The 17,162-nt window shown below is 48.4% G+C and overlaps 1 protein-coding gene and 1 long non-coding RNA gene across 2 annotated transcripts; both read left to right on the forward strand.

The window, feature by feature from the left end:
• The first annotated feature begins 5,786 nt into the window (after positions 1-5,786).
• LOC125129499 (uncharacterized) lies at positions 5,787-16,695 on the forward strand. The gene is made up of 6 exons (XM_047784240.1): positions 5,787-5,932; positions 11,610-11,987; positions 13,863-14,171; positions 15,802-15,939; positions 16,143-16,222; positions 16,526-16,695. The coding sequence occupies exons 1-5, from the start codon at positions 5,860-5,862 to the stop codon at positions 16,187-16,189; spliced, it is 945 nt and encodes a 314-aa protein (XP_047640196.1). The 5' UTR covers positions 5,787-5,859; the 3' UTR covers positions 16,190-16,222; positions 16,526-16,695.
• On the forward strand, positions 7,738-8,501 carry LOC125129500 (uncharacterized). The gene is made up of 2 exons (XR_007135488.1): positions 7,738-8,099; positions 8,365-8,501. It is a non-coding gene; the product is annotated as an uncharacterized LOC125129500 (long non-coding RNA).
• Positions 16,696-17,162: the final 467 nt, after the last annotated feature.

The following is a 17,162-nucleotide window of genomic DNA, read 5'->3' on the forward strand; positions in this document are numbered from 1 at the left end:
CAGAGAGCTTTTGATATCCCATTCTGATTTTCTTTGGGTACTAACTCAGAAATGGGATTCCTAGACCACACAGCAGTTGTAGTTTTAATTTTTTAATTTTTTTCTTTTTTTTTTCTTTTTTGCTTTTTGGGGCCACATCCATAGCACATGGAAGTTCCCAGGCTAGGGGTCGAATCAGTGCTACAGCTGCCAGCCTACACCACAGCCATAGCAAGACTGGATCCAAGCCGTATCTGTGACCTACACTACAACTCAACACATTGCTAGATCCCCAACCCACTGAGTGAGGCCAGGGATCAAACCTGAGTCTTCATGGACACGAGTTGGATTTGTTTCCGTTGAGCCACAATGGGAACTCCCAGGTTCAATTCTTTTGAGGTGCCTTCATACTGTTTCTATATTGGCTGAACCAACCATTCATGCTTAATTATTAATTGTTTTCTAGTTACAGCCAGAGTCTTTTTAAAAATATTTGTATACTTCTTTATAAATGACCCACTGAAACCATTCTTCATTCTGTTATTATTTTCTACAGGTCAAATTCTATATGTTTTAAGAAAAATAATTATAATTTTAAAAACAGCCAATTGGTGACTTGGGTTGGAGGGGAGGAAAGATGGAGGAAAGACTGGCTAGTGAGGGTCAGAGGCTGTCAGTCTATACCTGCTTCTGGCTGCCCCTCTCTGCAGCTCAGCGCTGGGGCAGCCCTGCTGCTCTGAGGCAAACTATGCGTGGCTGGGCTGACAGCTCTTCTCTTTCACGCAGGCAGGGTGGTCTTGGAAAGACCACACCTGAGATCTTCTCCTGCCACGTCCTTTGCACAAGCCCTGCTCTCCTCACTCCCAGGGCTGCCATTTCCTCCCACATCAGGACACATCCATCCTCTCTCTACCCAGGGCCTTTCACAGTCATCATAGGAGTTTCTCAGAATCAATACTTTCCTTCCCCTCCCGGTCATGTCCAAGGCTGGGCAGCTGTTGGCAGCTTGTGAACCCCTTGCCGCTTCCTGAAAACATGACCTTCAACAAGTTCTTTAATTTCTCTAGATATTCAGGATACCCCTCTATAATATGTATGTAGTGCTTAGACAGAAGGGTTGTCTTGAGGACTTGTGATTGATATTGTGATGTAATTGAGATACACATGGAAAGCCTCTGACATATAGTAGATTTTCGATAATTTATTATGCGTGTAATGCAGCTCTTAGCTGGGCTGCTCTTTGGACTTCAAATAAGATAGATGTGCCCACCCCTCATGCTTTATAGAGGTCCACAGCCTTCCTACAATTTCTCAGGATCTTTCATTCTCATGGTCACCTCTCGTATCTCTGTTCCCTCTTGAGCTCTCCATCTCACTCAGGTCTACGTTTCTCTTTTATCCTGCACCTTCCATGTGCCCCCAGCACTCTCGCGCTCGCGCGCGCGCGCGCACACACACACACACACACACACACACACTCTGCTACAACAGAGAGATGTACCTTCCTTCGATTCTCCAAAACCTTACCAGTACCAGGTAGTTGTTTATAGTAACCTCTTACCAGAGGTTCCGTGGTGTGTGTGTGTGTGTGTGTGTACATGTGTGTGACTCATGCCTTAGCGCAGGATGGCAGGGATGCTCACAATGAGAGACATCTGGATGTTTTTCAAGTCCCCAGTGTTGTACCAGCATGGATTATCTGTTGACTGACTCTCCTCCCAGTGGCTTTGGTCTCCAGCCACATTGCTCTCTGGCTTCCTTCTCTCTAGTTTCCTCTCTCATTTCCTTCTCCCCAAGCCTGCGACCCAAATGATTTCAATAACAAAACACACAGAGTGCTCTTCTCACAGTTAAGGGAAATGTGGAGGAGGGATGTGTGACTTGCTTTCAATATCAGAAGTTTCTTTCTTTTTTTCTTTTTTTTTTTTTAGGGCCACACCCACGGCATATGGAGGTTCCCAGGCGAGGGGTCCAATTGGAGCTATAGTTGCCAGCCTGCACCACAGATACAGCAATGCCAGATCTGAGCCACGTCTGTGATCTGCACCACAGCTCACGGCAAGACTGGATCCTTAATCCACTGAGCAAGGCCAGGGATTGAACTTGCATCTTCATGGATACTAGCCAGATTCATTTCTGCTGAGCCCCGATGGGAACTCCCAATATAAGAAGTTTCTGATCATGAGGTGCATGAACCACCTCTGGAGGTAATTTCCCTGCTAGAAGGAGCAGAGGGGGATCCAGCCAGCATTGCCTATTCGGTTGTCTGAGTCTCTGGAGCAGTTTTGAGGGAGCACAGACTGGACTCCAGATGCCTTGCTTGAGGCTGCACAGCGGGATGGGCGAGAGGGTGTGATGCTGTGGGGGTTTTCCAGAGCTTGTTGTCAGGAATTCAGGCTCTGCACCTTACAGATCACATAATGACTTTAGGTTCAGGCTTCACGTCTGAAAAATGCGATTAATAGGCAGTGCTGCTGTTACGGCAGATACCCAGCAGCCCTGCGCTGCAGCGTATCAGCTCTGGTGACAGCCCCGTGGCTGTAGCGTACCAGTTCTGGCAGCTCTGTGGCTGCAGTGGATCAGCTCTTTTACCCGGCGAGAAACCAAGCGAGCACTCGGAGAGTTGGAGAACTCAGTTTTATTACGCCGGCGGGCTCAGAGGAGATCCTCTCCAGAGTCTGAGCCCGGAAGAAGGGTTTCACAAGGCTTTTATGGGCTACATCTTCCAGGTCCAAGCTTGACTAGTTGGACTGGAGTGACGTCAGGCAAGGTAGTAGATGCGGAAGCAGATGCATGGGGGAGGACTGGTTGGGGCAGTTGGCTAGACTTTGCTTAGTCATCATGGCTGGGGTCTCTCCTTTCTACATTTTATTGGGACATTTTCTCCTATGCTGCGACTACCTTGAGGGTGTGGTCATGGGGCCAGTCCTGAGGATCCAGCCTTTGGGTCTGAGTAGCTGAGAAGAGGAGACAAGGGCACTCGGTGGAGAGAAGGAGAGGGCCCTGCCTGGAGTTGGGTAGATGGTGCTGCTTCCCTAGGGTGCCGGAGGCAGGAATTCTTGGATGTTGCATGACTTCCAGTCTTGGGGGAGGAGGTCAGGACCTGAGCCTCAGTAGGTGGGAGTGAGTCTGAGGCAGCCGAGGCTTTGCCAGGAGGATGAGTAGATAGCTAGGCTACCCTCTGTGACAGCAGGAGCAGGGCCGGCAGGGGCTTAAAGGAAATGCTGGATGTGATGCAGACGAGTGCCTATCTGATACTGTGGGAGGGGTGCCTGCTTTGCCCCGTGTGTGGCAGCTGGGAAGCCACACAAGAGCAAGCCACTTGCCCCAAAGAGCTTTGCTTTTTTTTTCTTTTTTCTTTTTTTTTTTTTTTTTTGGTCTTTTGTCCTTTTAGGGCAGCACCTGCAGCATATGGAGGTTCCTAAGGCTAGGGGTCTAATTGGAGCTATTGCTGCCATCCTATGCCACATCCACAGCAATGCCAGATCTGAGCTGTGTCTGCAACCTACACCACAGCTCACGGCAACACTGGATCCTTAAGCCACTGAGCGAGGCCAGGGATCAAAACGGCCACCTCATGGTTCCTAGTCAGATTCATTTCTGCTGTGCCACAACAGGAACTCCGAGGTTTGCTCTTTTGTGCACAGCTTCTACCTGTAGCAGTTTATGGAAAAATCAAAGAAGAAATTTAAGGAGTTCCCTCGTGGTTCAGTGGGTTAAGGATCTGCATTGTCACTGCTGTGGCTCTGGTGATAGCTGTGGTGTCGGTTTGGTCCCTGGCCTGGGAAGTTCTGCATGCCATGGGTGCAGCCAAAAATCAAAACAAAAACAAAAACAAAAAACTGACTCACTACATTGTGTAGACAGAGGTCAGGGTCCAAGCAGGAGTAGCCTAGCCCACTCTGACTGTAATTGGGTGACTTCTGTGCCAGCCCAGAGGCTGACAGTGGTGAGCAGGGCTGCCTGGGGGGGAGCTGTTGCCCTAGGGAGGCAAGAAAGAGTGTGTGAGAACTCCAGACTGGCTGAGACTTCACGGAGTGGGGTCTGTCCAAGACTATGTCAGGCCCTGAGGTTTATACACTCATCCTAAAATTATTATTATTATTATTATTATTATTGTCTTTTTAGAGCTGCACTCATGGTATATGGAGGTTCCCAGGCTAGGGGTCGAATTGGAGCTGTTGCCACCAGCCTACGCCATAGCCAAAGCAACGGTGGATCCAAGCCATGTCTGCAACCTACCCCACAGCTCATGGCAACACTGGATCCTTAACCTACTGAATGAGGCCAGGGATCAAGCCTGCATCCTCATGGATGCTAGTCGGATTCGTTTCCACTGAGTACGAGGGGAACTCCCTAAAATTACTTATTAAGTGTGTGCTATATGTGCTAGGGATAAGATAAAAGGATTTTCCCTCCTACAGTGTTTTTGGACATGTAAGTTAGTCCAGCCACTATGGAAAACAGGACCGAGGTTTCTCCAAAAACTAAAAATAGAGTTGCCATATGATCCAGCAACCCTGCTCATGGGAACAGACCCAGACAAAGCTATCCTTCAAAAAGATATAAACACCCCAATGTTTATAGCAGCACTCGTCACAATAGTCAAGACATGGAAGCAGCCTAAATGTCCACCGGAAGAAGATGAATGAGAAAAGAAGAGGTGGTATCTTTATACCATGGAATATCACTTAGCCATAAAAAAGAACAAAATAATGCCATTTGCAGCAACATGGATGGAACCAGAGATTATCATTTTAAGTGAAGTAAGTCAGAAAGAGAAAGACAAATATATGATATCACTTATACGTAGAATCTAAAACTTAACAGATTTAACAAATGAGTTTTTTATGAAATAGAAACAGGAGTTCCTGTGGTGGCATGGTGGAAACGAATCTGACTAGGAACCATGAGGTTGCAGGTTCAAGCCCTGGCCTTGCTCAGTGGGTTAAGGATATGGCCTTGCCATGAGCTGTGGTATAGGCTGGCAGCTGTAGCTCCGATTAGACCTACATGCCTTGGAATCTCCATATGCCACAGGTGCGGCTCTAAGAAAAAAAAAACAGAAAGCAAAATAAATAAATGAATAAACTAAAAAAAAAGAAATAGAAACAAACAGACATGGAGAATAGACTCGTGGTTGCCAAGAGGGAAGGGGGGTGGAGGGGGGAGGGATGGGGAGTTTGGGATTAGCAGATGCAATCTATTGGATATGGAATGGATAAACACAGCAAGATCTTATTGTATAGCACAGGGAACTACATTTACTCTCTTTTAATGAACCATAATGAAAAAAATTATGAAAAAGAATATCAATATAAATATGTATATTTCTGTATCACATTGCTGTATAGCAGAAACTAACACAATATTGTAAATCAACTATACTTCAATAAAAAATAATTTTTTTTTTGGTCTTTCGTCTTTTGAGGGCTGCACTCAGGGCACATGGAGGTTCCCAGGCTAGGGATCCAATCGGAGCTATAGCTGTCAGCCTACACCACAGCCACAACAACACCAGATCTGGGCCATGACTGCGACCTACACCACAGCTCATGGCAAGGCCAGATCCTTAACCCACTGAGTGAGGCCAGGGATGGAACCTGCGTCCTCATGGATGCTAGTTTGGTTCATTAACCACTGAGCCACAACGGGAACTCCCAAAAAACAAATTAAAAATACAAGATAAAAGGATTTTCTCTAGACTGACAGAGCTGTCTCCCAGAACTAACTTGCTGACCAGTGGTCAAAGGGGAAATCATTTGTTAGCCCCTCCCTGGGGGGGAAGTGCTGTGTAAAGGGCTCAGAGGGCTTCTTCTCTCCCCTGTGTCTGCCTGCTAGATGTTCCTCTGCAGCTGAACAGCTGGCAGGCAGCCCGAGATGGGGCCCTGCTCAGGAAACCCCCACCTCCGCTGGGCCTCCCGGCTCCTGGGACTCCTCAGCCTCCTCTTCAGTGAGTGGCCCGGGCTCCTGGGCGGGAGGGCCAGTGTGGGGAGCATGACACAGGGTGTCCTTTCCGTGTCTAATGTGGTCGAGGAACCAAAAGACACAGCAGTTGTGTTATAAGGTAGCAAAGGCGGTGCATTTGGTTTAGAGCCCCGAAGTGAAGGAGAACAACCAGGTGGCCTTTTGGTTGTGGCGAGGCTGGGACCCTGAGCTGGGAGCCTTGGCTGCATGAGGGACACATTTCCAGGGAGGTGAGGCTGCTTCTGCTGCAATGACAGGGAAGCTGGGGGAACCTGGTGGTCCCTGGGGAGAAGGATGGAGACAAAGTGGGGGCGGCTCCTTGGAGCAGAGTTTGGGAATGAGGCTGCCCTGGTCTGGACCCAGAGGGGACCTGACAGCCTCTGCAGCTGTCCTCTGGAGGGGGGCCAACTAGAACCGCAGGTCTGAGCTGGAGGAAGCAACACTAGCCTGGGATCCTTGGGCTTCTCCGCTAAAAAAGGACGGGGAGGAGTTCCTGTTGTGGCTCAGCGGTTAAGGAACTCAACTAATATCCACGAGGAGGCGGGTTTGCTCCCTGGCCTCGCTCAGTGGGTTAAGGATCTGCGTGGCCATGAGCTGTGGTGTAGATCACAGTCGAGCCTCGGATCCCGCGTGTCTGTGGCTGTGATGTAGGCCAGCGGCTACAGCTCAGACTTGACCCCTAGCCTGGGAACCTCAATATGCTGTGGGTGCGCCCCTAAAAAGACAAAAAAAAATGCACGTACCAATTGGTTGGGAGGTATTTCCAATTTCTATAATGCCAGATGCATGGATTTCCATTAGTAAGATGCAGAAAACTCCGTATGATAAAAATCCTGATATTGCAAAGGAAGTGGGCAGTCTTCAGTAGTTAAGAGCATCTCTACACCCACGTGTTTATAGGAGGATGGAGAAGACGCAGAAAGAGACACAGTAGATTGCGAATAGGGAAAAGATTGAAAATAGAGGATAGAAAGCAGGCAGGATGAGGAATTGAGCAATAAAAGGGAACAGGAGGAAAAATAATGTCCCCCCAAAAAATGTATAAATATTTGTGTGTTTTGAAAAATTGCATGATTGTAACAGATAAAAACATTAAGGAAAAACTAATGAAGCAAAAAGGTATTGTACATTGAGAATTCTGATGAAAGTTTTGAATGCTTTTTTGTTTGTGTGTCTTTTGAGGGTGTTACCCGTGCATATGGAAGTTCCCAGGCTAGGGGTCGAATCTGAGCTGCAGCTGCCAGCCTACACCACAGCCACAGCAACGCCAGATCGGAGCTGCCTCTGTAACCTATACCACAGCTCAGGGCCATGGAGGATCCTTAACCCACTGAGTGAGGCCAGGGATCAAACCCGCACCCTCATGGATACTAGACGGGTTGTTACCCCTGAGCCACGCCAACAGGAATTCCCTCGAAGGTTTTTCTTGTTCTATTCTTTTGTTTTAACATCTAGCCACCAAGTGAACTATCAGAGAAATAAATGAAATTCAGTGAATTGGGGAGCGCATGTAACACTGTGATATAACAGTGAGCATTGTAGTAAGGACTAAATTCCTTTAAACTAAAAAATGTAGGATTTCTGCACTTTTTAAAATGCTATTTAACTGGAAAAATATGTTCAATATTATGGTATTTTCCCCCTAGATCCTGAGGCCAGGAAAGTCCCAATTTTAAGAGAGAGAGAAAAACTGAAGTTCTCATTTTACAACCAAACGATCAATCAATCAGTCAATTAACTACTGTGGGTTTCCTAGTGTGATGATGGTGGAAGAGTCAGAAAAAGGACAATATTTTATGTTGGCTTATGAGTTTGAAATTTTATACTATTTAAATCTATTTTAACTCACCTTGTTACACCCACACCCTCGTCGGCTTTATTTTCTTCCTCTTCAGGATTAGATCTGTTGTAGATCACAGCTCCTGCTGCCCCCTTCTCTTTCTAAGTCTTCTTCCCTCTTCCTCCCAGCTGGGTTTACCAGCCCTTCTGGGTGGGTCCTCCCTGCAGTCTGAGGGCTGAACTTCCTCTCCCCCTGGTCTCCTCCTTCCCAGCAAGTGGAGGATGTGGCTAGGCTGCTCAGCTGGCCAAAGTCCCTGCCTGTGAAGCCCTGCAGAGTGCTGGCTTCCTCTTTCCCAGGAGAAGCTCGGTGGAGGGTGAGCCTCTAGCGGCTGCTCAGATGCTGGTGATGCTGGGAGGGGGAGCTCCTGGGGAGGACGGGGCTGGGGTGGAGAGTTGATGGGCAGCTCCCGCAGGGGAGAAGCACTGGGCAGGGAGGGAGGGGATGCTGTTCTTCAAGCCCCCCCCAACCCCCAGGAATCCAGCCTGCACCCCCTCTGTTTTCTCTGTCTCTGCTCCTGAGAGGGTCTCGGCACCCAGCGCGCTGTGTCCACCTGCTGACCGTCATCTCCTTCCCCACAGGGTGTGAAGACGTGTCTGCAAGCCACGCTCAGGAAAGCAGGCGATGGCTGTTTAGCATCCGCTAACTAATAGCCTTGGCCAGACTCTTTCGGCTCCTGGCTGTTTCGCAGAAATAAAAACCAGCTTCTTTCTCCCTGTTTCCCTGGTGCTGCCCCCTCTGTTACCAACTCTGGCGAAAAATAAGACAAACCCTGTTTGATCAGAATTACTGGTGAAAATCCTTTAGGAAGGAGGCACCCTGGAGACTGAAATACTGTCCCTCAGGAAGTCCAAATGCGCATAGGATTATGGCACGACGTCTGTTTCTTTGAGCCTCAGCTTAAATAGACATTTACATGTAGGGTCCATTGTTGTATTAAAATTGCATATGTAAACATGGATGAATTCTAAGTGTGGGACTGACCTTGGTGTTAAAAAATACTTTCACTTCGCTTATGAATGGAGGAAGCAGTATAGGCTGTTAACAAGTGGTTCAAAGGAAGAGTCAAAAATCACACCCGTAATGACCATCAGGAATGAGGAAATGAATTACAAATAGATATGCTGTGTTCACACGGGTTTATGGTATTTGCAGCTCCATCGATAAAGGTTTGGAAGGATAGGCATCAGTAACAGGGCTTTCACATGAGATGGGGCACACTGCAAACTGTTATTTGAATCAACTCCAGAAGCCATTGAATTGCTTTCAATAAATAATAAAAAATAACACAATACTTATAAGCAACCCATTAAGGGAAAGAGAGATGCCCACACCCAAGAAGGCCAATTACATAAAAATTTCCAGCCCAACCTTGCGAAAACGTGCAGCCTATCCTTCCCTCCACAGGAATGGACCTGGGCAGTAGGCGTGAGAGATGGGAGAAACTTCATTTTCAAAGTCTACCTCTCCTCCTTTTGTGTGTGTCGGGGGTGGGGGGTGCGCACCCACGGTATATGGAGTTTCCCAGGCTACGGGTGGAATCAGAGCTGTACCTGCCGGCCTAGGCCACAGCCACAGCAAAGCAGGATCTGAGCCGCGTCTGTGACCTACACCGCGCAATGCCAGATCCTTAACCCACCGAGGGAGGCCAGGGATCAAACCGGCAACCTCATGGTTCTGGTCCAGTTCCTTAACCACTGAGCCATGAAGGGAACTCCATGTCTTCCTTCTGTGAATGTGTGTGTCTTTGTCCAGATTCCCCCTTTTCACAAGGACACTGGTCATATTAGATTAGGGCCCACTCTAACGACCTCATCTTAACCTGGCTACATGTGCCAGCACCCTATTTCCAAAGAAGATCACATTCCGAGGTACTGGGGGTTAGGGTATGAGTATATCATTTCTGGGGGACACAGTTGAGTACACAAAAGCTTCCCTCTATTTCTCCCTTAAAAACTTGCCCTCCTGACCAAATAACACTATACTCTTGTTATTATATCTGTAACCTCATTCCCACATAGCCTACATCTTTAGCTTAAGACTAAACTTGTTTTCTCTTTTTTTTTTAAATTAACCAGTGTTGACAGATACATCTTTATTTTTAATTTTTTTGAATTAGGGGCTATTGGCCATTTTTTTCTTTCTTTTCCTTCCTTCCTCCCTCCTTCTCTTCTTTCTTCTTTCTTTCTTTCAGTGCACCTGCAGCATGTGGAAATTCCTGGGCCCAGGATTGAACCCATGCCACAACAACAACCCAACCCACAGCCTTGACAACGCTGGATCCTTAACCTTTTGTGCCATAAGAGAACTCACTCTATTGGCCATTTTTAATTAAAGTATAGTTAATTTACAATGTTGTGTTAGTTTAAAGAGTTCAGCAAAATGATTCAGTTATTTATTTTACACACACACACACACACACACACGTACATACGTTATCGGATTATTTTCCATTATATGTTATTATAAGATATTGAGTATATTTCCCTGTGTGCTACAGTAGGTCCTTCTTGGTTACCTATTTTATGTACGGTTTTTGTATGTTAATTCCAAACTCCTAATTTGTCTCTCCTACCTCCTCCCCATCCCCTTTGGTAACCAAAATTTGTTTTCAGATGCATCTTTATTTATTCTTATTTTTATTTTTATTTTTTGTACACAACCACAGCATATGGAGGTTCCCAGTCTGGGAGTCAAATTGATGCTAGAGATGCCAGCCATCGCAATGCAGGATCCTAGCTGTGTCTGCGAACTACACCACAGCTCACGGCAACACCAGATCCTTAACCGACCCAGCGAGGCCAGGAGTCGAACCCTCGACCTCATGGTTCCTAGTTGAATTCATTTCTGCTGCACCACAATGGGAACTCTGATTCATCTTTAAATAAACAAGCACAAATCACCATGAGGTCTTTGGAAAGAAAAATTCCCCAGGTGATCTCCCTTGCTTACAAAAATGCAGTATAAGTAAGTTGTTTAGAGGAGGAGACAGAGACCAGAACTTCAGCATTTTGAGCCACCCAGAGTGCCTCCCTTGGAGAGGGTGAGTGTGGGTGGAGCCTTGGCAGGTGAGGGGAGAACTAGGGGAGATCCTTGCTGAGGAAGATGGAGAGGCTCCAGGGTCAGGGTCTGTGAGGCCGATGCCCAAGGAAGAGGCTGAGTGTGAAGGGAAAGGGGCGGGGGGGGGGGGGTGTTCCCTCTACGGTCACTTTGCTTTCGTTTATTTGGGCCTGAGCCCACCCATCTGAGCAAGACCCTAGATCACGGATGGCTTTTTCTCCACAGCCTTAACCCCCCTCTCCCACCAAGGCCATCTCTTCAGGGCTACTGTGACTCTCGTGATGGAAGGACCAGTTTTATATAACCCAGGACCACCCGGTGACATCCCCTCACCTTTGCTGGATCCTATTCCTTATAAGCCAGTCACTAGGTGCAGCCCAGCTTCGAGGGGAGGGGGTTCCACGGGGGTGCGACCAGCAGGAGGGAGGGACTTAGGGAGACACTTTGGAAGCTGCCTCTTACAGTTACACACTTGCTGTCTGTCCCTGAAAATGTGCTCAGTGATTTTGATCCATTATCTTCTTTAGTTCATACTATCCTGATGAGGCAGATAAGGAAAGTGAAGGTTAGCAAGGTAAAGTAACATGTCTAATGTTACAACCCACCAGCATCAGGATTGGATTCTAGAATTGCTTCAAAGTCATGTCCTAGGCTCCTTTCCAAGAATGAAGAGAGAAGACTGGAGGGGTTTCATGAGAAAGGTGATTTCTGTGGTTTTCATTTGTTCTTGAGACAATCCTCCTGTTTCCTGTTTCCAATTCCCTAGGCATTTGCAGCAGTGGGACCAAAAGTGATGGAGGTCCTGGTCCTGGAGTTCAGGATCCTGGAGCTCCTGATCTTCTGCAGGGGATCCGAGGAGGTTCTGTGCTGTTTCATATATTTGAGAAGCATGAAGCTGAGCTGGAGGAGGTCTCGTGGGGCTTTGGTCCTGGGTCAGAGTACAGAGTCCTGCTGCGAGTCCGTCCTGGGGAAGCTCCAATATGGGTGAGCCTCCAGGACAGGTACCAGCAGAGGGTCCATGTGCCCAACATGATGTCTCTGAAGATTGAGAACCTGACCCCCGAGGACAGTGGGCTGTACCGGGCTCGAGGCAGCTTCACTGGAGGAGTAGAATTTACCCGGGTTTTCCACCTCACTGTGTATGGTATGTGACCCCTGCCACCCTATCCCAGGGTTTATGTCCTTCTTCTAACCCTAGGAGTGTCACATAGGCCTCACACTGGTTGGAGGATTCATTCCAGACACCAGCCTTCAGATTCTCTTTTCTCCCTTGAAATGAGGGTACTGGGTTCACCGCAAATGGAGAGCAGAGCTGAGAGTCACAATTGGGAGCAAATTGCTTCGGTGTTTTGGGAGAGGAGAATGGAAACTTAAGGGAAAAGGATTTTTTTGCCATAATGTTCATTGTTCATTATAGGACTGAGTGTGTTTCATTTGTGCATTGGTTGTGTGTTGCTGTTGGAACAAATTACTATAAATGAGTGGTATGGAACTATACATATTTATTATTTTCCTGTGTGGTGGGTCAGAAATCAGACATGGTCTCCCTGGGCTTTCGAGGGGTTGGCAGGTCTGTGTTCCTTCCCGGAGACTCCAGGGGAGACAAAGTTTCCTTGCTTTTCCGACTTTCTAGCAGTTGCCTGCCCTCCTTGGCTCATGACCACCTTCTTTCGCCTTCAAAGCTGGCAGTCACAGGACCAAATCCTTCTCACATTGTATCCCTCTGAGCTACTCTTTTTTCTTTCACTTTCAAGCCTTTTTGTGATGACATTGGGTCCCTCCAGATCATCAGAATCACCTCTATTTTAAGGGCAGCCAATGAACAACTGTAAGTCTCTCTGTCCCCTAATTCCCCCTTGATCATGTAACCTGCATCTTCATAGGCTTTGAGGATTATCATGTGGGCATCCTTAGAGTGGCTGGGGTACCTCGTCTGCCTCCCAGGATTTGGAAATTCATGTGTACTTAGTCCTTCCTGCCCCCTTGCCTCTTCCTGAGCACTGGCCTGTGGCCAGCTTCACCCACACAGACTCCCCAAATCCAGCTCTAAGAGTCTTGGTAGGTAGGGCAGAAAGCGTACATTGCACCATATAAAAGCAGTTAACCAACACTTTCTTGCCCTAAAGTTCCTACTGTTTAGAAAATATCTGCTATGAGAGAGTGTCTTTTGCAGCTTTAAGTTCCCACAGGATTTGTGAGACTGGCTCCTTGATCTGTCACTTCACTTTGTGTCGACCTCAAGCTGAGTGGCACGTTCCACCCTTGGAGGTGTCATGCCTGGTCACTATGACCGCATCTCTCAGAAATGGCTCTTCTTTGAACATCCAGTTCAGGCAGAGGTCAAGCCTCCACCAGAGCCTGCAGTTCCAGGTGTCATCTGAGCAGGCGAAGCAGGGCAAGGTCCTGGACCAGGTCAATTCCTTCATTCCAGACGTCTTCCCCCGCTAGGAAACACCCTGATTTCTCGCAAATAATGGTCCTCAAAGATGACCCAGCATTTAGTTTTCTTTTTCTTCTGTATTTCTTTTTATGGCCAAATCTGCAGCATACGGAAGGTCCTAGGCTACGTGTTGAATTGAAGCTGCAGTTGCCGGTCTACACGAGAGCCAAGGCAACACCACATCCAAGACACATCTGCGACCTACACAGAAGCTTGCAGCAATGCCAGATGCTTAACCCACTAACTGAGGCCAGGGATCAAACCCACATCCTCACACACACCCCATCGGGTTCCTAACCCACTGAGCCACAAGGAGAACTCCCGCATTTAGTTTTGTTATGGAAGAGTCTTAACACTTGCTCAGTCTAGGAGCTCGCATAGGGCTTAACTCAGTGTTTTCCTTTCTTACAGTACCTTCTATATATTTGGGGTCTGTACCCATTGAGTTTTATCTGGAAAAGGCCCTCCCCATCCTGAGGGTGAGGATGCCAGAGCTTCAGTGAGATAATGGATGTGAAACCAAGAACCGTGACCTTCTCCACTCATGTGAGGCTCCATTCTTTTTCCTTCCTGTCCCAGAGCCTGTGCCCATTCCCCAGATCCTGGTTAAGTCACCATCCATCACTCATGGCTGGTGCAATGTCACCATTGAGTGCAGAACCTCAGGGGACACAGAGGACCTGAAGGTGACCTGGGAGGGCAAGGGCCTCCCCAGGGAGCTGGAGGAGAGAGTGACACTGGGACCAGCCCCCAATTCCTGGACCTTGGCTGTGCACCTTCCCTGGAGCCAGCCCTACACCAACATCACCTGTGTGGTCAGCAACGAAGTGGACCAGAAAACTGCCACCTTCGACCTTGGGGAAGTCTGCCACCTCAGGGACGCCCATGGTGAGTGCACCTGCCACAGGGGAGGGGCACTCTCAGAGTTCGGGTGCAGTGGGATGAAGGTTCTGGGTTTTCTCCCCATCATGTTATTAGCACCACCTTCCAGAGGGTCACCCCATTCAGGAGCCTGGGCAGCCCATCCAGGTTGCATCTGCTGTTAAGTGTCTCAGTCCAGGCTCTCCTTTCCACCCCTGGCCCCTGCTGGTCCAGGCAGCAGCCTTCCAGCTCCTCTCCCCACACTCATTCCTCATTCATTGTGTGTCTGGAGTGGTCTTTTGGAAAAGTAATCAGATGTATCCCTGGTGGTTGTCATCTGTGGGATTTGACACAGTGACTCCCTGTGGGATTCAGGGCTCACATGCTCCTCTGCCCACATTTCTGGGCTTCACACCGAGCTGCTTGCGTGGTGTTCCTGAATGTGTCCTGCTATTGCGAGCTTTTGAGCATCTGGTATTGCGGTTTCCTCCACCATCAGCCCTCCTGCCCCCGTCCTTCATGTCCTGACTTATTCCTATTGAAGGAGCCCCCAGCAGGCACAGCTACTTCCTGTGCATGAGACCTGTGTTGTCACCTGGACTCAGAAAGGCCCCTCTCTTGGTTAAAAACCGTGCAGGTGCCATCTTGACATGTTAACTCACTTTGGAACTAGAGGCCCTGGGGTTTCATGTTCACAGGGCCCTGCAGGTGCTGTAGCCACCCTGCCCCAGGCATCACCCCCTAAAGGGGCAGTCATGGCCACCCGCCACGCATGGAACACGCCACTGACCTTGAGGTCCACAGACAAAGTAGCAATGTTCTGCTTATGGATCTGTCTCCTCTGTAGCCTGGAACTCCTTGAGGGCAGGGCCAGGTCTAGTTCTCCTTTGAATCCCTGTCCCAAGCAGGACATCCTGCAAAGTGGTTCATGGTGTTGCCTTGAATGGAAGAATGGCCTGGTCCCCTGTGTGCAGTCTTGCCCCTCTAGCCCAGCCTATAGCAGCTGCTGGGGGGGGGGGGGGATGTGATGTGTCAGCATCACTTAAAACCTTGTATTACCCTCTTCTGGGGCCCAAACTGGAGTCTCAGATGAAGGTCAACACTCAGCATGACCCTTAAGACCCTCAAGACCCTCTGGAAAGAGACTCTTCCTCCCTCTGATCCTCTTCAGCCAGCTCCTCCCTGCCACAGTGAGGTGATGGCAATTCTAAGGCCAATGATTTGCCACAGCCATTGCCTGAACTTGGGGCTCTTCCTTCCCAGAATGCAGTCCTCAACCTGAATACCTAGTAAACTCCTACTCCTGCCTCAAGACTCAGTTTTACACATCACCTCCTCTAGGAAGCCCTCCCTGAAGACCTGTGTATGGGTGGAAACCTCTATTGCATGGCAGTCTCTCTGGCTGGTAGACTTTGGTATTTTCTCAGTGTTCTCTCTGGGTGACCACACCTTGTTCCTTCCAGTCTCCCTGGACTCAAGCAGGAGCTCAGGAGGAGGCTGACTGAATGAACCTGCCAAGCTCCTCCCTCTTCAGCTCCTGAACCAGGACCCTTCAGACCTCTCCACGTGCTCGCTCGCTCTCTTTCCCCTTGGCAATGGGCATCTCAAGTTCTGTCTGGCCTTAATGTTCTTCGTTCTCTCCGTGTGAGGGAAACAGGTTCACTTGGAGAGGCGATTATTGTTTCCCTTCGAGGCATCCTAGGGTCTGTCGTGGTCATGGTGTTGGTCCTCAGAGGTGGACTGTACCTTTGGAAGGTACACAGGAAGAAGAAGAAGAAGATGGAGACTGCAAGAGGCAGGTGGCACTTCTCCTTCCTGCCCTAGTTACTTCCCCTCCCCCAATGGACCCTTGGCGCCCTTCCTCCTGCATTTGCTGCTCAAGGAATAGCTGTGCACAGGGGATGGTGGCATTGTTCCTGGCCTTAGGGTTCATAGCAATGGGGGGAGGGTACAAGTTTCCCAGGCCCCAATTAAAGCTCCACTCTGTGTGTGACTCAGGAGCAGGATCGCAAGAGGACTACAGGGTCCGTGATTGTGGCATCTAGAGTGCAGAACTGAGCCGTCAGGAGTCTCTTGAGGTGAGATGAATCCAGTGAGTACTGGGCACTGTGCCCAACGTGTGCTCTTCTGGTTCCCTCACTGCCCAGGCCTGGGTTTGTTTAACTCACCCATTGCTGTTTTTACTCCTCCTGCCACTTTAACTCTTTCTGGACAATACACTGTTAAACTAAGAGGATTTAATGCTGGGACCAGTATACAGACCTGTGGAATTCTCCAGCATCCTGGCATATTGGACAGATGCCAACCTTTGTTGAGTTGGTGATGGATAGGCCTGTATTCAGATGTGCTTAGTTTGCCATAATGTTCCCTTTCTATTCCAGGGTCCTACCCAGGACACCACCTTACCTGCAGGTGCTATGTCTCCTGAGCTCTTCTTGGCAGTTTCTCAGACTCATTTTAAAGAATACCAGTTAGGGGTTTTTTAAATGTCCTCAGTGAAGATTTGTTTGCTGTTTCTCTCATGATTAAACTGGAATTCTTTTTGAAGAAATCCACAGAGGTAAAGTGTCATTTAAATCACCTATCAAGGGTACATAATATCAATATGACTTATCTGATGGTGACCTTGACCTTGATGACCTGGCCAAAGGGAGTGTTTGTCAGGCTCATTCATTATGATGTTATTTTCCCCCTCCCCCCTTTCCACACGCTTCTCATCGGAAGGAAGTCGTTACGTGCAGTCCACACTTAAGCGGTGAAGGTTGTGCTTCTGTCCTTGAGGATGGAGCATTTACACACATACCTACTTGCTAGAGTCGTCTGAGTGAGGATGAAAGAAGTAATGCACACCAAGTGCTTAGTCTCAGTGCCTTGTATGGAGTAAGAACTCAATAAATGTCAACCACAGGAAATATGCCAGGGAGCCCTTGGTCAGGATTAAGCATATGCAGCAGACCTCTGAGGTGCAAAAGGCCTATTCAGATACATGCAGATACAGTTTATTAGAATAGCAGATTT

This window comes from Phacochoerus africanus, chromosome 6 (assembly GCF_016906955.1).
Source record: "Phacochoerus africanus isolate WHEZ1 chromosome 6, ROS_Pafr_v1, whole genome shotgun sequence".
Taxonomy (NCBI): Eukaryota; Metazoa; Chordata; class Mammalia; order Artiodactyla; family Suidae; genus Phacochoerus; species Phacochoerus africanus.